Source organism: Triturus cristatus, chromosome 7, assembly GCF_964204655.1.
Source record: "Triturus cristatus chromosome 7, aTriCri1.1, whole genome shotgun sequence".
Classification (NCBI taxonomy): Eukaryota; Metazoa; Chordata; class Amphibia; order Caudata; family Salamandridae; genus Triturus; species Triturus cristatus.
In genome coordinates, this window is record NC_140590.1 from 828,356,869 (window position 1) to 828,382,714 (window position 25,846).

The window sequence follows — 25,846 nt, forward strand, 5'->3', positions numbered from 1 at the left end:
TACCTCAGATTTGTGATAGAAGGCAAGCATTACCAGTTCACAGTGCTTCCCTTCAGAGTGACTACACTGCCCAGACTTTTTACCAAATGTCTGGTAGTAGTCACCGCTCATCTCAGAAGGCAGCAGATTCACGTCTTCCCCTATCTAGACGACTGGCTTATAGAATCCAGCAAGCATCAGAACTGTCTACAGCACACAGAGATCACAATAGATCTAATTCATCAACTGGAGTTCACCATCAATGCTCAAAACCTCACCTGCATTTGTCACAGAGGCAGTCTTACCTAGGAGCCAGTCTAGACACAGTCAAAGCTCTAGCATCTCCCAATGTAACCAGACTACGCAATATTCAGGCTATGATTCCCCAGTTTCAATCCAACCAAGCTTTACCAGCCAGAGTGTTCATGCAACTTCTGGGAATGATGGCATCTTGCATCACAATTGTACCTCATGCAAGGCTCACATATGCCCCCAACAAGAGTGCTAAGCACGCCAGTGAAATCATTCACAGGGTCAATTAACCGATCTTGTGTTGGTGGACGGCTGTACCCGTTGCTCTCTGTAGTGGTGGAGCCCACAAAACTCAAAACTTATCAAAAGGCCGGCCTTTCACCGACCCTATGCCACAGATCGTGCTCACAGCAGACGCATCTCTAACAGGTTGGGGATCTCATCTCAAAGATTACACAATACTGGGCCTGTGCAGCAACAAGCATAAAAGTCTCCACATCAACTATCTAGAGCTTTTTGCAGTTTTTCTAGCACTCAACGCTTTTCAAACTCAGCTCATAGCCAAACTGTCCTAGTCCGAACAGACAACATGACAGCGATGTATTATGTGCAAAAGCAGGGCGGGACAAACTCTCTCCAACTGTTAATACTCGCTCAAGCCATTTGGAATTGGGCAATCCATCACAAGATTTATCTTCTGGCAGAACATCTCCCAGGAATAAACAACCAAAGTGCCGACCTCCTCAGCAGAAGGAGACCGCAAATTCACGAGTGGGAACTTCATCCCCAAGTTCCCATTCCCTACTTTCAACAATGGGGTTTTCCACAGATAGACCGGTTCGCCACAGCCGAAAACGCAAATTTCCCAAGCTTCGGCTCCAGGTTCCCACACCTGCTCTCAAAGGGCAATGCCCTATGGATGAACTGGTCAGGTATATTTGCCTACGCTTTTCTGCCTCTACCGCTCATTCCGTGTGTGGTTCGGAAATTCTGGCAAACATCCCTCACACTAATTCTAGTAGCTCCCATATGGGCCCATCAACCATGGTACACTTCCCTGTTGGAGCCGTCAATAGATCCACATCAAAAGCTGCACCTCACCTCCAGTCTCCTCACACACAACCATGGAGAAGTCAGACATTGAAATCCCAAAGAACTGAATTTAGCGATCTGGCTCCTTAAGTCATAGACTTTGGTTATTTAAATTTACCACCAGACTGTATGAATATTCTAAAGAAAGCTAGAAGACCTACCACCAGAGCTTGCTATGCAGCAAAATGGAGAATATTTATTGTATACAGCAATAACAACAAAATCAATCTTTTAGATGCTTCTATACAAAACATTATCTGTTACCTCTTACATGTACAGCAAACTGGACTAGCTTACACATCTGTCCGTTTGCCCCTTATAGCGGTGGCTACGTACTTCCAGAATAGATATGTCACCATTCAGAGTTCCAGTAATCAAAACTTTAATGGAAGGATTAAAAGGATCAATACCACCAAGGATTCCTCCTGCCCCAGTATGGAATCTCAACATTGTTGAACCACTGCACAAGTGCCCTTTGCAATTTCTCTCATGCAAGGTTGCTTTCCTCATTGCTATCACATCACTAAGGAGAGTTGGTGAACTACAGGCATTAACCTTAGAAGAACTATTCTTTCAGCTACTCAAAGACAGGATAGTTCTCCGCACCAACCCTAAGTTCCTTCCCAAAGTAGTTTCTGCTTTTCATATAAACCAATCGGTTGAGTTGCCAGTTTTCTTTTCGCAACCTGATTCTGTCGCAGAATGAGCTCTTCACACGCTTGACATTAAAAGAGCTTTGTTGTACTACATAGATAGGACAAAAGACTTTCACAAAACAATACAACGGTTTGTTGCATTTGCTCCACCTCTCAAAGGCAATCCTATCTCTTAATCTGGTATTGTCAGATGGATTGTTAAATGTATTAAAATATGCTATGCTACAGCTGAAAGATCTTTAACCATACCCCCTAGAGCGCTTTCCACTCGCAAAATAGGGTTTTCCATGGCCTTTTTAGGTATATTCCTATAGCTGACATATGTAAGGCAGCTACATGGTCTACACCACACACATTTACCAGACACTATTGTGTAGATGTGTTAACTCATCAACTGGCTAATGTAGGCCAAGCAGTTCCAAACAACTGCAACATCTACAGGTTAGCCACCGCTTTGGGAGTAGACTGCTTTGTAGTCTATGCAAAGCATGTGTATCTACAGGTCACATGCCTCAAACGGATAAGGTTACTTACCCAATAAGCATCTGTTCTTGGCATGTAGAGCTGTAGATTCACATGCGCCCACCCGCCTCCCCGAGTACCTGTAGTTTTTGCAGTTATTCATTGTATATTTTATACTCGTGGACATCTCTATACTACATTTATTTACTCCATTCTCACCCTCTTGTGGAAATACAGTCTAACAATGGAGTCGATGACCATGCACACTATCTCCGAAAGGAGGAGTCATTTTACCTCGTGACTTGGAAAGACTTCTCCGAAGAAAAACAACTTACAAACATCCTGACCCAACACTGGATGGCAGGAGTATGCAAAGCATGTGAATCTATAGCTCTACATGCCAAGAACAGATGCTTACTGGGTAAATAACATTATCCTTTAGGGTGTTCGGTTCTTAGATGACATTTTAACCACAGAAAAATGTTCATTTTATTTACGTTGTTGGCAACATGCATTTGTGCTGTTTTAATGATATTCTGTGTGGTTGTTTTAGAAGTGGCAAGCAACAGGACAAGCCTGTTGAAATAAGCAAATTTTAGTTAGTGTCTTTTTCTTGGTACAATTTGTGTGTGTAATATCGGAGAGAAGTAGGTTTGTTTGCTGTCATCACGGTGTCCCTGGATCCCTGTTTAGGGACTGTTAGTAACCCAAAAGCATTGATGCCACTTCAACTATATATTTGGCGGGGTTCTGCGGGGCTATGAAAACCTGTCTTTCACATTCGGGCATTGGTGCATTGAACTAAGTTCACTCATGTCACCAGTGGGGGGTAACAAACCTTGGAAGAGCTACTGCTCTTCTTGAGTGGTGCGATAAGTCTCTATGGGGAACTCTTCAGAGATTTCAATAAAGGCTATCTCGAGAGGACCGACTGGACCAGTCCGGATTGCAGTAAGAAGATATGATGGTATTTAACCAGCTGATGGTGATATGGTCTACCTATCTGAATGTGCTTATTGTCTTGGACTGGCTCTTCGCTGATCCTTCTCCCTCCGGCTCACAGGTTTAAAGCTGGAGGCTCCACAAAGATTTATAAACTTCCCTTCTCTGAAACAATTTACTTTTTTAGTTCATTTGGCTGAAGAAATGCAGCACATAAAAAGCTGAGTTGTAAAAACTAAAAGCAGTTGCCTTAGAGAAGTGTAAAGATTTTTTTTTAAAAACATTAATTTACACCTTATGACAGATTTTTCCAACTTCATAGAGTTCAAGCCCCTCAGTGGCCTCACCAATACCATCCGCAACATCAGAAAAATCTTTCAGCCGTGAAAAGCTACAAAAAGAAGAAGACCGCAATTATCAGCGATTGCAGGAAAGACCTCCAAACAGTGACTCCCCTCTTCCATTCGCCACTCCAGTAATCGAAAGCATCTGTAATCATCTGGTGGAGTGGAAAAAGATTACGACTGACAGATGGGTGATGAATATTGTAGAGAGTGGCTGTTCTTTGCTACATGCCACCACCTCTATCCATTCAACCAAATAAATCCTCTCAATGCAATATAGACTTGCTGTGTTTGAAAGTTGGCTACATCCTTGTAAAAGATGCTGTAGAACCTGTACCCATGCACCAGAAAGGGAAGGGAGTTTACTCCCACTGCCTGGTTCAAAACGGGCAAAGCAGGAGCATCGCCATATTTTAGACTTCAAGACTACCAGCAATTTCATAAAGAAAAATGTTTTGCATAGTAGCACTTCACCAACTATAGCCCCAACTCCATCAGGGGATTGGGTGTGTGCCATAGAGTGGTGAGTTATGTTATGTTAATTTGAGTTGATATAGCACACAAATCAGCCTACGGCATCTCGGCGCTGTTACGGAACAAAATCAAGAGTCGATGAGGGTGATTAAAATAAGTGGGCTTTGAGTTGTTTCCTGAATTCACAGTAATTTGGACATGAACGAACATGAAAAGGAAGCTTGTTCCAGTACATGAGGGTGAGCTAGGAAAATGCCTTACCACCACTGCGTGTTAAACGAATGCGGGGGACCCACAACAGAGCTTTCGAGCCAGGTCTTAGATTATGGCAGGGAACATACGCTTTTATTCATTTCCAAAGATAAAGCGGGCATTTGCCCTTAAAGGCATTATGTGTGAGACAGCAGATTTTAAAATAAGAGTGTTTCTTCACGGGCAGCCAGTGTAGTTCTTTCAGCAGAGGCGCTGAGGAAGTGACAGAAGTGCAGTTAAGCACAAGCCTGGCTGCTGTATTTTGAACAACCTGAAGTTTAGAGATCAGCATTTCACTGACGCCTGCCAGCAGGGTGTTGCCATAATCTAGTCTGCTTATTACGATGGCCTGAACCAATGTTCTACGGGCGGAAGTAGGGAGGTAAGGGAAAATTCTGCGCAGTATGCGTAGGTTGTGGTAACACGAGCCAATGGTGGCCAAAATGTGCTCTCTGTGTTCATGATTGGTCCAGTTTTATCCCAAAATTATTTACTGCTTGCTTGGGCACAGGAGTGGCACCCAGTCGATGAGGCCACCAGTCATCTGCCCAGATAAAAGGGGCTTTGCCAAACAACATGATCTCGGTCTTATCTGCATTCAGCTGGAGATAGTTCTCATTCATCCAGTCTGAGGTGGCTAACATGCCTGAGGAGAAACATTCTTTTTCCGCCACCAGATCATGGCCAGGTGTAAACATCAACTGGGTGTCGTCCGCCTATGAGATTATATCAAAGCCAAAGCACTCTGCAATCCCAGCCAAAGGAGCCATGCAGATATTAAACAAGGTGGGGCTCAGGCATGACCCCTGCGGTACGCCCTTGAATAAGATTATTTTACGTGAAGAGTAAGGACCCAAGATGACAGTTTGATGTCTGTCTGTCTGTCAGAAACTGGTGGAGCCATTTTAGTGCCAAGACCTGGATGCCAATTTCTTGTAGCCTTTCCCTCAGCCTCATTTGGGAAATGGTATCAAAGGCTGAGGAAAGGTCTAATAATGCAAGGATCACTGGGTTTCCTGCATCCACTCCCAGGCTCAGAGAATCAGTCACTGCCAAGAGCGCCATTTCTGTGCTATGGCCTGGGCAGAAGCCAAATTGGGAGGGATCAAGGATATGATTACGTTCAAGATAAGAACTTAGTTGTTTATTAATAATACCTTCAAGCTGTTCACCCAAAAGAGGTAACAAAGATATAGGGTGATAGTTATTTAGCGATTTTTGATCCATTGTAGATTTCTTTAGAATGGGACGTACGCAAGCCGTCTTCCACTCAAAATAGTACCTGTTTTGATTGAACAGTTCAAAATCTCTATGATCCCTGGGGCACAGAGGGTGGCCAGCAGATACATTATTTTGGGTGGACAGGTAGCAAACTGGGAGACAGACTTCGCTGATACCAAAGAACTATGAATTTCTTCCACTGTAAAAGGATCAAAACTATCTAGAGGGTGAGAAGTAGTCTGCATAGCCTTAGAGGTAGGGATCCCTGAATCTTAATGGGGGACAATGTGAAATTTAGAATAAATGTGGGAGATTTTATCCTGAAAGAATTGGCCAAAGAATTGCAGAAATTCTGGGATTCAGAAAGAGACTGAGTGTACGCCAGAGGAAAAATAAAATCATGAACTATATTAAAAAGAACTGTAGAGGAGTTACCTGCCCGGTCGATTTGATTGATAATAAAACTACACCTGGCTGTTTTAATTTTGCTGTGGTAACAGGACAACGCTTGTTTGTACAAAGCCTTATCTTGGGGTCCTTTGCTTTTACGCCAGCGCCGCTCTAGATTCTTGCATTTTGATTTTTCTGTTTTTAACTCTGGTGTGAACCAGGGGGTGGAGGGTCGGTGATGGGTTGGACTGTTGTTTTAATGAGGGACGGTTACGTCCAATGCTACCGTTAGAGCAGAGTTAAAAGACTCCAACAACTCCAAGACCTTTGAATTATTTTGTGGCAAGCTCAGATGGAAAGCTTCCTGAAATGCTTCAATAGTGAGTTTATGCCATGGTCTATAGGCATCACCTGACAGTTTACTGTTCCTAGTTTTAGAGGGTGAAAGGACTGAACATCAATAGGGATTAAATGATGATCGATCCATGTGAGAGGTAGTGGAGTCTTACAATTCAAACAGTCAATGTTGAATAATAATAGATCAAGTGAGTGGCCAGCTATATGTGTAGGACCTCTAATTCTTTGGGAGAGTCCTAGTGTCTCTAGGTCCGTTAGTAGTAGTGAGTTATAGTTAATGTATTGTAGCTACAGAATTGAATACACTGTGTATGGAGGTATGCGAGTTATTATAATTTAAATATGTTGCATACATTAAAGGTTTAAGTGTAGAAATTTAAATCTTTGTGTACTTTAACTTTTGTTGGTAGCTGAAGAATATATAAAGTTATATTAATTTAAAGATGGTGTGTAAATGAAAAATGTAAGGTATAACTGAAGAATTTCTAATGTTTGTGTATTTTAAGTTTGGTTTGTATAGAAAAAATAAATAAAGATTTCTTAACTATAACAAAGGTTTAACCTTAGTGTTTTTTTTATCATATGTATATATATATGATAATATAAACAATACTCTTTCAGGCATAGAGTGATGCATAAATTATGCAAAAAGAAGCAGAGAACTCTGAGTAGCTTCCAAGCTTGGGTGGAGAGCAGCTCCTGTATAGAGCACCCTACAACACCAGCAACACTCTAAATTTGATCACCTCAAATATCTGCATTTCTATCAAAATTTTTAAGCATAAGATTAGCACAGTGCCATCCACGCCGAGATAGAAAGGGACACAGTCTTTTACCATTTCTACAGCAAAGTGTTTAAGCATAGGATTAGCACAGTGCCATCCACGCCGAGATAGAAAGGTACACAGTCTTTTACCATTTCTACAGCAAAGTGTTTAAGCATAGGATTAGCACAGTGCCATCCACGCCGAGCTGTAAAATGACAAAAGCCTTTGCCATTTCATGCACAGTATTATAGCTTTGAATTGGTAAAATACCAACCAAGACAACCTGAAATGAATAAAAGCAACCCCTGACATGTGTTTCGCTCTCATTATAGCTGTTCATTGTGTTAGCATTACTGGTAGTTTTCCACTCTGCAACTAACTCCTGTTCTCTTTTACGATGGGCCTCTGGTAGGTGTTTTACCAACTACTCCATCTCCTTCCAGTGGTAGCGGTTGTACCTAAAGAGAAGGCCCACCGAGTTACCCATGTGGTAGAGTGCAGCGGCGCAAAGCGCTATCTTATTTCCTGTGGCATAAATCTGCTTACATTCCTTGTCGGGCTCCCACCAGTGGCCTGTGCAAGAGTACTTTTCTTTTTTAAAGGCAGTTTCAGGGTTAAGATGTACATGATTATAACCTGGGTCCATCTGGGGCAGCCTTGTATTTTTCTTCAGTTAGTTGTGGTGGCCTGGGAGCCACCGTCGTATGGCGCAATGGCCTAAAAATGAATATAATGTAAGGGTCAAGGCGAGGGATTAGGATAGGGCGTCAAGATTAATTACCATTTTCCCAGTTCCTCCGAATTAGGAGGAATTGCTACATGAAGGAGGACTACTTCCACGAGGCGAAGTTACTACGTAACAAACTAAACAGTAGAGGATATCCTCGCAGACTTGTACGTAATGCCATGAAAAGAGCATGGTACTGCCCACGTGAGGCCCTACTGGAAGTTAAAACCAAACCATCCCAGAATCGCTTAGTTTGCGTCACAACCTTTTCCCCAGTTTCCAACTCCATCCATTGTTAAGAACTGGAATGTTCTAAATGCAGGGACTCTCAATCTTGAGCGCCCCATGTTTGCATTTAAGAAAAACAAAAACATTAAAGATCACCTTGTACGTACAGCCTTACCCACTAAAAAACCACCCAGTACCACCACTTACTGGCCACGCCAAATGTGGAAATTGTATTGTATGTGATCTCACGATTGAATGCAAAGAGTTTTGCTTTGAAAGTATACAATCTGAACTAAAATCATTCACTAACTGTAACACATGCAATGTTGTATACGCAATCTTGTTCCCCTGCAACAAAATATATATTGGACAGACTACTCAAAAAATACGCATCCGTATATGTCAACACCGGAGCAGAATACAAAGCAAGACACCCAATGCACCCCTGGTGGAACATTACACAGAGACTGGAAATTCCGAGGACGACATTCGGTGGACAATCATAAGTGTGGTCAAACTACCACCAAGAGGAGGTGACATCTCTAAATTGCTTAACAAAGAAGAACTTAAATGGATTTTGAAAACGAACAGTTTACACACAGGGTTGAATCGCCTAGAGGATTGAACAACTCTTATTTGAACTGCTCCATCTCTGGACTATTCCAATACTTGATGTAACCTTATACTTGAGACTCATCATTGATAATAATCTAAATGTAAATATGGCACTCTGTCACCAGTACGCTGAATGAATGCACACCTTTCTGTCACCATTATCATGTTTTTAAACTCACTCACCTTGGCTTGCACCTAACTCACTTTGTGAGTTTCACTCCTATAGAATATGGACGCCATTACTACCTCGTAGGCCCTTTTCTCTTTCCTACACTAAGCATCTGATCACATGATCCATCGAACCATTTAGCGGCTCAACTCACGTTATTTAGACAGAGCCTCCCTTCCTCCCCTCCCGTATCCACGGAAGCTGACCCCCTGTGCAGCCCGATGTATACATTGGCTTCTGGTAAGCACGCTGCTAACACAAACACCCTAGCTTAATTGAACCCCAGCTCCTGTTCCCTCACCTGACCCTCCACACTCTCATTTCAGGCCATTACGCCGGTTGAGCTCCTGCCCGTGGCTCCCACGAACTTGTATAGTTCCCGACACACATAGGTGAGTTTGTATTGATGCGCCAAACTCGGGCATTCTTGATGCCCTATCCTAATCCCTCGCCTTGACCCTTACATTATATTAATTTCTAGGCCATTGCGCCATGTGAACATACGACGGTGGCTCCCAGGCCACCACAACTAACTGAAGAAATCACGCACCCTGTAAACACTTGACTGTGGTATCCTTATTCTCCGCTTCCGCTGGTAATCCCCCCCAACCCCTCCTTAAATAACTCATAGGAGCACACAACTCTAGTCATACTTGGTTCAGCTTCCCCCGCAAATTCATCCGTCGAGTAAGGGCTCCTGCTTTACCACCGATCACCCAATTGCATGTATCGGCACCGTAACAGTCATGTATTATTCTGATTCCCAAGTCACTGCGCCTGTATGCACTATGACTCCTTGCTTTTATTCTGTTCATGCACAAACTGTGTGCAAAACCGTTCCAACTGCTATGCCATTGCACACGATTACTTTTCCCACTACGTCACTGCGTCGCCTCGTATCCCTTCTACCAATGTCACTGCGTCAGGTTCTGAATGTTGAACACTCGATCACCGCGCCATAATATCATTGTTCCAACTATGTCAATTGAATCTCGCCTTGCCATATATCGCAATTGTACTTATGGTGTGCTTACATTCTTCCCTGATTAGCTCACCAACTTCTTAAACGTGGCTTTGCAAACTTGACATACATCCCGAGAACAATTTTCATTTTAGGTTTCCACTTAGTCACTGCGCCGTACTTTGTATGTGTACCACCCAGTTACTGCGCCTTTTTATTCCAATTGTGCTAATTGAATATCATTGTGCTATATATTGCATGGTTCTATATGTAACGCTTACAATCTGCTTGAACTAGCTCGTCAAACCCTTAAATGTGGCTGCGTAATCTTGACATACATCCTCCTAATTCTTTCCTTTTATGTTTTCTTCCCTCTTTTTCCCACTCCATGTGATTGAATCAAGTAATTTAAGGCACTCATACACAGGCATGCTTAATTAATGTCCTGATGATGATCCACGCATTGTTCACTTGGATCGAAACGCTGTCGACACCCTAAAAAAAGCCTCATGCATTAATTACAATGTTACTATTTGCTATGTAGAGGCATTCCTTGCGATTTGTTTACTTTATTGATGATTTTTGCTTAAAAGCAAACCGTGAGCATTGCCTGAGCCTCCCTTAAATATTCCCCACACTGTTTGTTTCTATGTTTCTTCTGTAGTAGGATACAGGCTTGTGTCCCACTCTCAGTATCTTCGTTTGTATGTATCTTAAAGCATTGTTGAAAAATTAAACATTAGACCTCTGTCCGGCCGGGCAAATTTAACCAATACAGGACTGATTGGGTCTGTATTCATTTCTGTTTGTCCATCCCTATTTCCCTAGGGACCACTGTAGTGTAAAATAGTTGATTCCCGAGGTCCCTGGCTGACTTTACTTGGGTGCTCTTGTTGTCTTAAGGTGTTTAGGTGTCAGCACCTCTTGATCTTCCCTTTTCATGGCAAACAGCTATTTGGCCCCCATGTCGACCAGATACTCTCCGAGAAAAAAAGAAACTGACTAGGCATGGAAAAGGCAGTGGAGGCTCCACAAGGGGCTCATCCAGTGGTTCCCTATTCCTTACCACTGACCAACACACCATGGGGAGACTGAGGCACTTCCTAGCGCATTGGGAAAACATCACCTCCGATCTGATGCTCTACATTGTGTGGTAAAGGTGTAGTGCCTTGTATTTTACAAACTGCTCCCAACATGCCAGCCACTATCAGTACTGAGATGAGACCACCTTCACCTTATGGAAGAAACAATACTTTAACACCAATGCGGCACTGAGGTATATTCCAGATAATTATTAATTCACTGAAAGGCCAGCTCTCCCAACACGTTCATGCTCACACTACAAGACGCCATCCCACTGCTAGCGCTATGAGACTTAATGCCAGCTCTGTCTGAAAGATACATACCTCGATATCCCCATCCACCCAATTAATTTCCAATATCTGTGATTCTTATTAAGTGGACGACTAGCAGTTCATGGTGTTATCCTTAGTTGTCACCATAGCTCCAAGGGTATTTACTAAGTGTTTTGCTGTAGTGGCAGCGCATCTGTATAGGACTGCCGCACATGTCTTTCCATACCTAGACACTAGGCTGATGAAGAGCAGTAGCAAATGGCAAAGCCTAGCATACACTCACACAACAGAGTCTCTACTTCAGAGCTTGGGTTTCACCTACTATGTGAAGAAATCACATCTTCAGATGCAGCAGATTCAGCCCTTCCTGGGTATTTCTGAAAAATTGCATTTCTTTTTAATTAGGGGGAAAAGATTAACAAACAGCAGCAGTACAGATGTATCGTATATGGGGAATAGACAATTAGCAAAGTGGTAATAAGAGGTTATTATTAAAATATTTGCAGTGGTATTGATAAAATTGTGTAGCATCACTATATGAACAACGGTTTACTATATTCTCGCATGATAACTGTAATAAGAAAAATGAAGATACAAATAGTAAGTGAAGATAGACGAGTGAGAGAGGGGTAAAGAAGAGTTGGAAGTGAATGGGATTGGAGGGGAGGATTTTTCTAAGAAAGGATGGTTATATACTTATTTTGTATGTAGAGAGAAGGAATGTCTTAAGGATGAGTTCAAGGTGGCTTTAATTTCTGTAACTAAAGATTTAGTTTATTCCACAGTTGGTTGGAGGTGTTGGTATTAAAGTTTCTATCAGCCACAATTTTAGCAGATCCACTTCTAAAACATACCCAGGCCCACTCAGTGGTTTTAATATCAATCGTTAGTAACATGTCCAGAAGGGTGATATCACAGTGTTAAAGTTTTAGTGGAGGGTATATGTTGCACGAGCCAAGGATGACAGTGCAGCAATGTATAGCATTTCTGGACTGGAAGACGTCATTTATAGTTTGTTTGATTTTCGGCTGTAGGAGGTGAGTGTACTTACAGTAGACCAGCATATGATGTAAGTTTGCAGGTTGTTCTGAACAGCCCCAGCAGGCTGAAGAGTCTAGTAGGCCTAACTTAAACAGATTTCTAGGAGACCAAAAGCATTTAAGCAGGTCCCAGAATTATTTGCATTGATATGTTGAGGGTGATGCTTTGTATTTTAGGGAGATTCCTAATATGTAGTTACATTATTTTTATGTCAATGTGTTATGATAGAGTGAAAATGTGACTTTCCAATTTCTTTTGGCAACATGATCATTTTAGGGTTAGGACCAGGGCACCCATACGTTTGTTTGTTTATGAGATTTCTAAAGCGCACAAATACCCATAGGTGTCTCGGCGCTACAGGCTGGGCCCTGGGGAATAGGGTCCCCAGGTCCGATAGCCCGGGAGGGAGGGTGGGGCACCCCCCCCCCCCCCCACACACAGTATTTTAAAAAATACATTCATGAGTGATGTAATATGTGAGGTCATAAGCATTGCATTGCGGGGGCGTAAGTTATAGTTAGCTCAGGTAATAACTGCGGAATTTCACTGGTTTTGTATGGGGGAAATCTGAGATTAACTGACATCCCTGTAACCTTTAGTTTTTTCAGTATATATATATATCATCATCATCATCATCATCAAAAAGCTTTATTCGACAGTAAATCTTAAAAGCACATAAAACATATTAGACACAAACAAAATAAATATCACATGACAATCCTCTTTGTTATATAAAAAAAAAACATTAGATCCAATTAATTACTGTCAATAGAAGAATTAATATACATTTTCAAGTACTAAATTTACATAAAATTTCTTTTCCTCTTTAAAAAAGATTAAAACAGCATAGCAAATTCAAGAGGTTTACTAGCAACTAGTAAGTTGGATAGAAGTCCGGGTACGTATTATCCAAGCCCAACTTAAAAATTTGGCTACAGCCACCGCCAAACATGGCGAGCAGTCAGACCCCAATATCCTTAATGCTTCTATATGTCTACTTGAAGCTAATTTTAGACAGATAGGTCTAAGCCACTTGCGACGCGGGGCTGCATAAAGAGGACAAGCAAAGAATACGTGCACTACTGATTCAATCATATCCAGACAATTATGACATTTCTTATCCATTGTAGAGGACCATTTATTAGTGAATGCTTTGACCGTGAGAGTACCTATCCTAAATTGAAAATATAACTTACGGTCTAATGGCCTCTCGATAATATCCCTATAAGCTTCACACAATGGGTGTGATTTATAGTCTAAGAACCGACCAGTTAAATTTGTGTGCATATTGGCTCTGTTGGATTCTGTCTGGACCATTTCCCAATATTTTTCTTTCATTAGTTTTTTAGATGGGAAAATTGAATTATCTGGTTTGTCCCATAAGATGCTCAGGTCCAACTTTAATAAAAGAGACCTGAGCTCCTTGAGCCACTTAATTTTATGAAATTGGTCGGCCAAAATCACGTCCTTCAGTCTCTGTGCATAATGTAGAAGTTCGGGAGTGGGCCAAATGCGTCTCCAGTATAATAATGGTCACAGCTTTGCTATATCTTTGATACTTTTCCTGCCCAAATCCAACAAGAGCGGAATGATCGGGGTACTTTGGGGAACACCAACTAAGTTACGTAAGAACTTATTCTCCGCTTTAACTAAATGGTTCAAGTTGTTAAAGCCCCAGAGTTCTACTCCATAAAGGGCAGTATTGATTACTTTAATATTGTAGACCTCCAAGGCAGGTGTAACAGGCCTAGTTAGGGAGGACATGTGTTTAGAGGATAGGGCCCCTGCAAGATGGTGAAATTTTAATGTGGACATATCCATAAGACAGTTCCATCCCATATTAGCCTGGAGCGAGATTCCAAGATATACAAAAAAAATCAACCGCTCAAGAGGATTACCATTTAAGAGAATTCTACCCTTCTAGGGTTTGAACAAGTTCAAAGACATGAACTTAGTTTTTGTGGTATTAATCTCAAGACCACGTCGTAGACCGAATTCTCCAAAGGCATTTACCGCCTTCTGCAAGCCACTCGGGGTCCGCAAAACAATATGGGTGTCGTCCGCGAACATGAGAACAGGCACGCGCGCACCAGCCAAAATAGGAGCATCTGTGGGGGAGCTACAAAGATGTTCAACTATTCCATTTATATAAAGTGAAAATAGAGTAGGGGTCAAGACACACCCCTGTCGAACCCCACGCTCAACAGGGAATTAATCAGTGACCTCACCCTGGGCCCCCCATCTGGTTCTGGCGTAATTGTTCTCATGCAGGCGGACGAGTAGAGTCAAAAGATCAGATGGCATCCCTTGATCAGCAAGGACAGACCAAAGTTTACAACGGGGAACTAAATCAAAGGCCGATTTTAAGTCTACAAAGACTGCATATAATGATCCCTTAGTTAGCAACACATTCCTCCAATACAATAGGATAAAAAAGAAGACCTGGTCGATTGAGCTGGTACAAGAACGAAACCCAGCTTGATATGGGGATAGGATGGTTTGGTCCTCAATCCATGATTGTGTTTTGTTTTGGACTAGATGACCAACCAGTTTTTGCGGCGAGTCTATGAGGCTAATAGGCCTATAATTATTTGGGAGTGATTTGTCCCCCTTTTTAAAAACTGGGATGATTTCAGCTCCCTTCCAAGAAGATGGAATGGGAGCACCTCTAGCCACTGAATTTGCCAGCAATGCAAAGTTCTGGCACCAGGACGGTCTATCACTCAAGAAGATGTCAGCTGGAATACCATCCATTCCTGGTGCCCTACCTCTGGTCACACAGTCTAGTGCCATACTCACATCTTCAGTAGTAAACAGGTTGTTTGAATAAAGGATGGTGGGTGGGAGACTACAATCCTCTATCTCACGGTGACGAGCATATTTGGGTTTAAAAAATTCTAACCATTGAGATTGAGGAACATTGTTTTTGGGGGGGTTCTCCTTTCCCACCCCTATCCCATTTTATAATATTCCAAAATTGCTTTGAATCCTTGGATGCACAAGCCAATTTCAGATCCCGCCATCTGTCCTCATCCCACTGCCTTTTTGCCACCTTCTGGGCATGCCTATAAGAATCCCTTGCTTCTCGTATTTTAATGGGATTCTTAGCCCTTAATTCTTTGCTCCGCATTAACCGAGCGAATTTACAAGATTCATTATACCACTTAGTTGTTACCAATTTTGGTTTTCTATTTCCCCTTGGTTGTTGCTTCTGGAAAAAAACCTTAAGTATTGCAGAAATATTATTGTGGGCCTCAAGCATAATACAGGGGAAGTCTTGTCTATTAATTTGGGTATTTAATTTAATCAATTCCCCAATCACTTCATTTTTAAGAGCAGCCAACTGAGCAGGATTCTCCGATTAATTTGTCCCATTTGACATGACGCATATTATTAGAGGCAACAATATCTAAGGTAGTTGTCCCTCCTCTTATGGGCTCAACTCGGTCCCCCTATGTACATAAAATGACGAGCAGAGGGGTTTATGGTCGCTTTCTAACCGTGGTATAATGGCCATGTCAACCAGCCTGTGCCAAAATCTAATATCCACCAGTAAATAATCAATCCGACTACTGTTCCTCCCATTGTCAAAGGAGTTCTCTCCCTGTTGATCAGTGGGAGTTCTCCCATTTGCTGCTCTTAATCCCCTTTCTAGACACATTACTTTGAGCTGGATTGCTGCAGCTGACCATCTTTTTAGAACGGGGACATCAAGTTTAGGGATTCCCCATCTATTGTCTTGATCAGCAGAAATATCCTGGTCTTCCTGGCCAAGGGGTTCATAAGTGGTGTTAAAATCTCCCCCCACTATTGGGGCAATCTGCTCTGGAAGATCCTCCAACTGGGAATCAAGAGCTTCAATTTCCTCTGAGGTTCGTCCCCCTGGTTGTCCTCTGGCATAAACATTAAAGATAGCTACTTTACAGCCATCAGGCCATTCTCAAGTCTAACTGCCAGGATATCTTTTGATAATGCTCCGACCTGCTGCACCTTGCATCTCAAGGACTGGCGAATCCAGATCACTAGACCTCCTGCAGGCCGACCTTTTAAATTTTTAACCGCGGGGATGTAAAAATTAAAGAAATCCCATACGAAAGACCGGGGCTACAGACCACGATTCCTGGAAAAGATTAATGTCATACTGATCAATAAATCTACACCAATCCGGAGATATTACCTTATTAGCAATTCCCGCGATGTTCCATGAAAGGAGGGTTAAACCTTCCTTTTTTGTTAGAATAATATTCGTATTTTGGAGGTATTTTATTCCTTCTTCGATCTCGTTCACTCCTCCCATGGAATACTCGGCAATGGAATTGTCAAGAGGGTGAGGATTTGGCATGATAGTCTGTATTTTAGTGGGTCTTTCTACACCATTTGAAATCGAGCACCCCACCATGGGGGGATTAGTGTTGTGAGGGATCTCTATGATCATTGGTAGTTCCACTAAGGGACATGTGGATGTTATGTGTCCTACTTGGATCCCCTCATTACCCTGCACCGGTTGCCTATTCATTTGAACATTCACATATAGGCTGCTCAGAACATCATTAGAGGCACCCTGCAGTCAATCTCAATCCTCCATGTCTGTCAGAGCCCCATATCTATTCCTCAAATTAATTCCTTCCGTCAAAGGTGGAAAGCCCCTTCTCATTGGTAGGTTGCTATAAGTGGGTTTTAAACTGGACCTAAAATTATTCCCATTACACCACGAACGATCGTATAAGAAATCTAGGGTTAATGGAATTATAGCAGAGCCCCTAAATTGGGGGGGGAATAGATTTGCTAACACGTTTGACAACACTTGGGGACTTGAAAAATGTATGAATATACAGTCACCCTCAAATCTCTTCTTACTCTTTCCCAACCAGGGTACCCTCCTGGCCATTATAATTTCCTTGGCCAAATGTTATTTGCCCCTTTCAGATGTATTGGTGTTATTTGTTAGCCAATGGAGAACTTTAATAATTAAATTGCCTACGGATTCTTCTTTGCCAGGGCATAGGCAAGGTACATTGGCCAAAACAAGTACTAGGGGCAAAACCTCAGGAATAAGCTGAAAAACCTCTCTTTCTGCAGGGATCTTATAAAAACTCAGGGGGTTAGAACTAGTAGTGGATCTTACAAAGGTTGCCACGTTTCCCAATTTTACTGGGCCGCTGATATTTATAGGCCCCTTAGATACAAGTATTTCATCATTCATGCCAAGGCCTATGCCAACAATTGAGGATTCAGCCTGTATCTGAGATTCAGGTAGATTTATGGGCTGATCCCTTAAAGTGTCTGGCTGGCCCTCTATCTCCAGGGAAGGTGGTTCACATTGAACAATATGGGTATTAGATGAAAGTGTCACCCCATACCGCCTTTCCATACTAATCACTCTTTCTTCTATAGACGATATCCTGACTAAAATAGGATCCAGGATCTGGTCTAATTTATCTTTAAAAGATACCCACAGTGAATCTATTTGGTCTTCTGGTACAAGCTTAAGAGGTATTTGTTTTGCTACCTTAGACTTAGGTTTCTGTACTCTTGACCCCTCTGTTGGTTAGCCATGCACTGTGGGACTATACCCCCGGCCCTAGTAACTCGTCTCTTTTTTTGGGCAGGGGGGGACGAAATACTAGGTACAACATCCTCAGTATCACCTGAAGAGAAAGCTACATGGGGCTGGACAAGATCACTCATGGGGATTACATCGCTATCTATCAAATCCCGAAGTAGACCTGATGATGTAGGCTGGGAAACGTTCTCTTCTGGGGCATCATGTACCAGGGCGATAGTAGTGAGGCCAGGATCCAGCGAAAGCCTCCTTTCAGTTCTTTCTATTTCGTCATTTAACATGCTGGATACTTTCACCAGATACGAGTCCAAGGTCACACCACCCCCTCCAATGGCTTTGGAACCATATGTTCTCTTTTTCACCCTTTTCCGTTACAAGATGCATATCGTAATCAAGACCTTATTAATACTAACTTTTCGGGGGGGGGCCCCAGCCCAGCCTCTTGCAGCCCCGGACGGCCACAGACGGCCAGCCCTTTGCGCAGGCTTAGCCCGGCTTGTCCCGCGCGCGTCCTCGCGGGACGAGGGACCGAGTCCAGCTTTAAGCGCCTCCTGGCGCGTTGTTCTGTGGCGTCCTGCCCCTGAGGATCGTGGGAGATGTGGTCCGGCGGAGCCAAGCCCGGCCAGCCGAGTCAGATATCCAAAGGAGCCCCGGTAAGTACTAAGCAGCGGGTGTGGAGGGCGGAGCCAAGCCCGGCACCAGGAGAGCAGGGGACAGCAACTTCACGCCACCAAACAGGGAATAGCAACACGCCGAGGGACTCAGCACCGAGTCCAGCTTTAAGCGCCTCCTGGCGCGTTGTTCTGAGGCGTCCTGCCCCTGAGGATCGTGGGAGATGTGGTCCGGCTGAGCCAAGCCCGGCCAGCCGAGTCAGATATCCAAAGGAGCCCCGGTAAGTACTAAGCAGCGGGTGTGGAAGGCGGAGCCAAGCCGGTACCAGGAGAGCAGGGGACAGCAACTTCACGCCACCAAACAGGGAATAGCAACACGCCGAGGGACTCAGCACCGAGTCCAGCTTTAAGCGCCTCCTGGCGCGTTGTTCTGAGGCGTCCTGCCCCTGAGGATCGTGGGAGATGTGGTCTGGCGTAGCCAAGCCCGGCCAGCCGAGTCAGATATCCAAAGGAGCCCCGGTAAGTACTAAGCAGCGGGTGTGGAGGGCGGAGCCAAGCCAGGCACCAGGAGAGCAGGGGACAGCAACGTCACGCCACCAAACAGGGAATAGCAACACGCCGAGGGACTCAGCACCGAGTCCAGCTTTAAGCGCCTCCTGGTGCGTTGTTCTGAGGCGTCCTGCCCCTGAGGATCGTGGGAGATGTGGTCCGGCGGAGCCAAGCCCGGCCAGCCGAATCAGATATCCAAAGGAGCCCCGGTAAGTACTAAGCAGCGGGTGTGGAGGGCGGAGCCAAGCCCGGCACCAGGAGAGCAGGGGACAGCAACTTCACGCCACCAAACAGGGAATAGCAACACGCCGAGGGACTCAGCACCGAGTCCAGCTTTAAGCGCCTCCTGGCGCGTTGTTCTGGGGCGTCCTGCCCCTGAGGATCGTGGGAGATGTGGTCCGGCGGAGCCAAGCCCGGCCAGCCGAGTCAGATATCCAAAGGATTCCCGGTAAGTACTAAGCAGCGGGTGTGGAGGGCGGAGCCAAGCCGGGCACCAGGAGAGCAGGGGACAGCAACTTCACGCCACCAAACAGGGAATAGCAACACGCCGAGGGACTCCGCACCGAGTCCAGCTTTAAGCGCCTCCTGGCGCGTTGTTCTGAGGCGTCCTGCCCCTGAGGATCGTGGGAGATGTGGTCCGGCGGAGCCAAGCACGGCCAGCCGAGTCAGATATCCAAAGGAGCCCCGGTAAGTACTAAGCAGCGGGTGTGGAGGGCGGAGCCAAGCCCGGCACCAGGAGAGCAGGGGACAGCAACTTCACGCCACCAAACAGGGAATAGCAACACGCCGAGGGACTCAGCACCGAGTCCAGCTTTAAGCGCCTCCTGGCGCGTTGTTCTGAGGCGTCCTGCCCCTGAGGATCGTGGGAGATGTGGTCCGGCGGAGCCAAGCCCGGACAGCCGAGTCAGATATCCAAAGGAGCCCCGGTAAGTACTAAGCAGCGGGTGTGGAGGGCGTAGCCAATCCCGGCACCAGGAGAGCAGGGGACAGCAACTTCACGCCACCAAACTGGGAATAGCAACAGCGGTCGCCAGTAGATAGTTATAGTTAGGACCGAGTTCCCATAGGAAATCTGAAAATTCTATTTTGAATAACTTTGGCGCCGGTTGACGAATCCTCGCGACATTTTCAAAACTAATGGGGCGCTCCGCTCAGCTCCTACCCTGAAAGTCTCGTGGTGATTCGTCAAGCGGGAGCTGAGAAAAAAGGGGGGTCCCAAAACACGTTTTCCCCATGCATTTTCCCATAGGACCTTTAGTCGAAAGGTACAGCCCGAACGGCTGAACAGAATTACTTGAAATTTGGCAAAGAGGTGGTCCTCAGGTCAGGCATGTGCCTTTTGCATATATGGTGTCAATCTGTTCAGTAGTTCCTGAGAAAATTGCAGTTAAAAGTACATAAATATCTATATGCGCGCACCGTGCGCGCACCAAATGTGCGCGAGCGTAATTCTGATTGGTGGTTAGATGTCAGTCAACATTCGAATCGGTCGAAATCAGGAAGTGTCAGACGCCATTTTGTGTGTGGCAGTGAAAAAGAAAGGTGGAGAACGTTAAAAGGGGGCAGGGTAGAGAGTTCCTGACCCCCTAGCCTTTGTCAGGGGGTCCCTGAAGGACCCCGAAGGGTGAAAAAAACAGTTTATTTTTTTTCAAAAAGTCGCGGGGTGCGCGCACCGTGCGCGTATGGTGAAAAACCCTTAAAAAAAAAATACATTTTAAACTGTTTATAAGTTTATAGAAGATATTAACTATGCTTTTCAACTTTATCCAGATTTAAAATAAGAGCTGAGCCATTCCATATTAAAGGATACAGTCAATCTATAACTATATACATAGGTAGTTTATTGTAAAATAAATATATAAAAAATATAATAATACATACATAAATTAGCATTTAAAAAACCTTACAAATTCACTAAAAAAACATAGGTTTCACACACGTTATAGTTAGGAATTAGCATTTAAAAAACCTTGCAAATTCACTGAAAAAACCATAGGTTTCACACATGTTATAGTTAGCTGGACATTTCACTCGTAAAAAACCATTGAAATTCCCCCGTTATAGTTAGTTCAGCTAACTATAACTCGCGCGACCGCAATCCACTGCTGATGACGTCGCATATTACATCACTCATGACATGGTCAGTGACATTACTCATGACATCACTGATGACATCTCAAATGACATCATCCAGTGAATGTGTCTTTCTGAAAAGCAAATATTTTTTATATATGTATATCTAAAGGTTAATGGAAGAATAAATGGGTAAATAAGTGTCTAAATGGATGGTTTTCTTTGTAAAATTAATTGTATAACCGACTTATTAACAGTATCTTAGTGAATACAGTGATGTAATATGCGACGTCATCAGCAGTGGATTGCAGTCACGCGAGTTATAGTTAGCTGAACTAACTATAACGGGGGAATTTCAATGGTTTTTTACGAGTGAAATGTCCAGCTAACTATAACATGTGTGAAACCTATGGGTTTTTCAGTGAATATATATATATGTACACACGCATGTACGTATGTATGTGTGTAGTACGCATTATATTACAGTTGTTGAGTGTGAATAGAGAGCCCGTACTCGTGAGGCGAGGCCTCGAGTGACTCATGATGGTCTTCTGCTCCCTCCAAAATGGTATGTAATAGTTCATTACATTCTGGGAATCTGCATATATTGTTTATTGCTATGTTTTTTCATGCCTATTTTTAGTAAAGAAAGACAAACAACCAAATCACGGATGCAAGGGATTAATTTCTTGCAGTATGGTAAAAAAAAAACATTGCAGGTTCCTCACGACTATTAGGAGAGTTGTTTCCCTGTGGAAAGTAATTGTTGCATGCCATCTTTAACCCCTTCCCCGCTCATGACGGAACCGTTCCGTCATGAGCCACGGTTGCCGTGTGCTCATGACGGAACGGTTCCGTCATGACAATCCTGTTGGCGGCCGCTCCGCCTGCGCGGCGCTGTTTCCCCGCCTGTGCGGGGCGACAACGCAAATGGGCGGAGTCATGACGGAACCGTTCCGTCATGAGCACAGCTCAACTGTGGCTCATGACGGAGCGGCTCCGTCATGAGCACAGGCCCACCGCGCTGCCCCCCTGCCCCCCCCCCAGCGCTGCAGCGGAATGTCCGCAGCAGCGAAGGGGTTAAGGCAGTAAGACATGTTTCTCATGTCAGTTTTACTCCATTGTGGCAGTGAACTGGAATTTTGCCTTTGAACTTTAATAATAAATGCGTGAATGAGTGTTTATTAGTGCAGTTGCTTTAATTAATGTTATGGTGTCACATTTATTTTCACTGTCATTGCATAACTCTAAATCCATTTATACGTCCATATTTGCAAATTTTAGAATTGAGAAGTTGACATTTTCTCTTTTTAGCTGGAGGATGATATTGTCGCCAAACCCAACTATCTGAGCACAATGAAGAACTTTGCTCTGCAGCAACCATCAGAGGAGTGGATGATTTTGGAGTTTTCTCAGCTTGGATTCATTGGTAAATACAAAATTATAATTTTCGATATATATACATATATATATTATTTATTAAATCAAGCTCTGAGGTCACTTGGGTGTCTCATGATAAAACATAGCTTCTATTCTTTTCAGTTAACTCCACATGGATACCAAATTCAGTGGATATAGCATTTTGCCATTGTGGCTGCTCTTGGTCATGCCATTGTTATCCATCAATATGTCTGTGCTCTTAAAGTGAGGGAACACTATGTGCTAAAATCTTAAAGCAGCCTCCAAGTTGTTTGGACGAAGGACACATCCTCAGCCTTTGGAATACTTTAACAAACTACCCCGCCAGCCATTCAAAAATAACTCAAATTACCCTAGATTAGAAATGCAAATTAAATTCTCAATTTACAAGAGAAGAGTGTTTGTTTGTAGGAGGCTGGCTTTGTGTATGGTGAACACTTATGTAAGTGGGCACCCTGCACTAATCCAGACAACCCTTATGGTGATTTTAGTGGTCTTGGACAACCTTAGAAAGCTCTCTAACTGGTCGCTTTGGATAGAAGCCTTCAGGCGTAGTCCAGAAGGAGTGTAAAGCAGCTTGTTTTACCAGAACATAGTCATATTGGTATAGATTAAGTGAAAAAGAACCACACAGTATATTTATAAAAATAGATATTTATTATAAGACGCTCACTAACACATACAAATATCTCCTACCTGGAGATATACGCAATGCACACTATACTTTGCAATAAAAACAGATAAGTAGCACAAATACAAAGTGGTCGCCAGGGGGAGACCAAACCATGTACTAAAATAGTGGATTGTGAACCACGACTCAAGTCAAGACTATACCCAGAAAATGTAGAAGCGCTGGGGACCCAAGGAACCACCCAAGGTAAATAACCAGGAACCTCACAGAGGCAGTGGGCAGAGTGGGAACACGACCGCATGCTCAATTCAAGTCAATGGCTAAGTCCCAGTTGCAATTTTAAAGAAGGACCCTAGCCTCATACTTGGTATGAAGACAGTGCAAGCCTTGAGGGAGTTGTAGAACCACCACCTGTGTTGCTGAGCCTTTCGGAATCCGTAGGAGCCCAGGAGCAGTAGACCGGTTAGCTTGGTTGCGGTGCCTGCAGATTCAGGGAAGTGACTCCTTCACTTCAAAGGAAATTCCTTCAGGTGTCTTGAATGTCCACAGGCCTTGTAAGGTTCCTGTATGGAGCACAGGCACGGATGTTGCAGCAGACGAGCAGGGCGACGAGACCAGGAGCAGCAGGAGTCTTCCCAGTTGTAGCCTTGGTGCGCAGAGCGAAGTCCAGCTAAGTCCAAGGTGCCAAGATGGTCAAAGAGGAAGTGGTATCTTGATCTGAATCTTGTCCCACGACTAATCTAGGGACCCACTCACAGGTAAGCCCTTAAATACCCTAAGAAAAGGGTAGGGACGATTCAGGGTTCCCTCCCAGAGGAGGGTCTGGACAGTGGGGAGGATGCTCCCATATCCTTTGTCCAGTTTCACTCCAGGGTGGGAGCCAACAGCTCCCTCAACTGGTTTGAACTGGAGTATGCAAGGAGGCCACCAAATGTGCCCTGAAAGCAGTCTCAGTGGCGTTGGCAAGCGCCCCCATCCTGCCCCAATACAATGTGCCCTTTCTGGGAGGTGGTCACACCTCCCTGTGACAGGATATCTTTTGTTCTGCCTTCCCCTGCTCGAGCTTGGGTCGGCAGCAGGGGGCAGAAACATGTCTCTGGTTCAGGAAAACTGGTACCGGGAGCACGGAGTGCCTTCTGGAGGAGCTTTACAATGCTTGGGATCATACCTCCCACACCGTTCACGGTGTTGGGGTATGATTCCAACATGTTTTATACCAACCATGAGAGGGTTTGTTACAGCCAGTTTAGAGATGGTCATCGCGTAATGATGCATGGCCCCTATGTATGTTATATGGCGGATTCACTTATAACCCGGGAGAATGGACTCCGTATTTTATAGGGGTGCCCCGCTCATGCAGGGGCGCCCTCACACTTAGAACCAAGCACCCTGCCTTCAGGATTGAAAGGCCTGCTTTAGGGGTGACTTATAGATTTTAAAGGCAGTGACCTCAGATATAGGGAAACCTATATCTGTCATAAGTGGTGCTAGCACCAGCTTACACAGGCTGCAATGGCAGGCCTGGAGTTACAGTTTGAGTGGTCTCCCACGGGTGGCATAATATATGCTTTAGCCCAGGGGGGGACCCTGGTGTACCTATGCCCTGGGTACCTCAGTATCATATACTAGGGACTTATAAGGATACACCAGATTCCAATCTGGGATGTACCGAAGTACTTACCATGACCAATTTAGGGGAGAAAGCACAGAGACCGGTCCGCAGGATCTCAGTCGGACCAGTCAGAAACAGCATAACACCAGGCAAAAAGTGGGGGTAACCATGAAAGCAGATTCTACTTTCCTATACAGTCCATATTCCCAATTTTATTACATTTAGCAGCCCACTTAAAAAACCAAGGTATCTCAATTATACACCTCTAAAACTATACTGATATTCCCCTCCTTTTTTCCTGCTTTGGTCAGCTGATTCTATGCCACTGATTTGTCTGTTATTCATAAACAACATATTGTAAGCTTATTTTCCTGTGTAATTTTTCCAGATTTAAAAGCAGAAAAGATATGTTTTATAATCAGCATGTGACTTAGGTGTGTTTCTTTATAAAATCAGATGTGCTTTTGTGGACATTTAGCATAGTAACTCGCCTGTGTTTCAGAGCGCTCTAACCAATCTTATCTGAAAGAAACACGTTAGTTATAGATTCCTTACCTAAGAATTACCCCCAGGCGTCAGACTGAATCCGGAAAGTACCTCTGCGTGTCGGAAGGTGGCGTTGGTCGGCTCCGCATCCGTCTTCGGCGTCGTGGTTGCCGAGATGACGTCGCTGCAGCAACTTAGACGCCACCCTCGCGCGCTGACGTTGTTCTTTCCTTTTTCCGCACCAGCCAGCGCGGATCCGGGAAGAGCGTACCTCAGTCATTTTTTGACTAACTTTTTCACGACTTTTGTCGACTTCTTTTTCGAGTCTTCGACTCCGAAGGTGCACGAGGGATGCCCAGTTTCAAGGCCTATGGTTCCTGTCATCGCATGATGTCGGTGACGGATCCGCACCGCGTGTGTCTTTTTTGCCTGAAGCGCGACCACGACCCCAAGTCGTGGTCCGACCGCAGGTTGATGGCGCCAAAGGCTTTGCGGGAGCGGTCCCGAAAGCTACTTGAGCACCGGCAGTCGGCTCCGCACCGCTCGACGTCCCGGTCGCAAGGGAGGTCGAGGGACCGGTCGCGGAGCCACCACCCCTCCGGTTCAAATTCTTCAAAG

The 25,846-nt window shown here is 44.3% G+C and overlaps 1 protein-coding gene across 3 annotated transcripts in view; it reads left to right on the forward strand.

Moving 5' to 3' along the window:
• Nucleotides 1–25,846, forward strand: part of MGAT4B (alpha-1,3-mannosyl-glycoprotein 4-beta-N-acetylglucosaminyltransferase B) — a 1,507,233-nt gene that overhangs the window by 1,009,833 nt on the left and 471,554 nt on the right. For all 3 annotated transcript variants that reach the window (XR_014966618.1, XM_085617756.1, XM_085617757.1), the window contains exon 8: nt 22,395–22,509. Coding sequence is in view for 2 of the 3 variants with exons in the window: in XM_085617756.1 (XP_085473882.1) it covers nt 22,395–22,509 (115 nt within the window). In the remaining variant the exon portion in view is untranslated. The remainder of the gene's footprint in view (nt 1–22,394; nt 22,510–25,846) is intronic.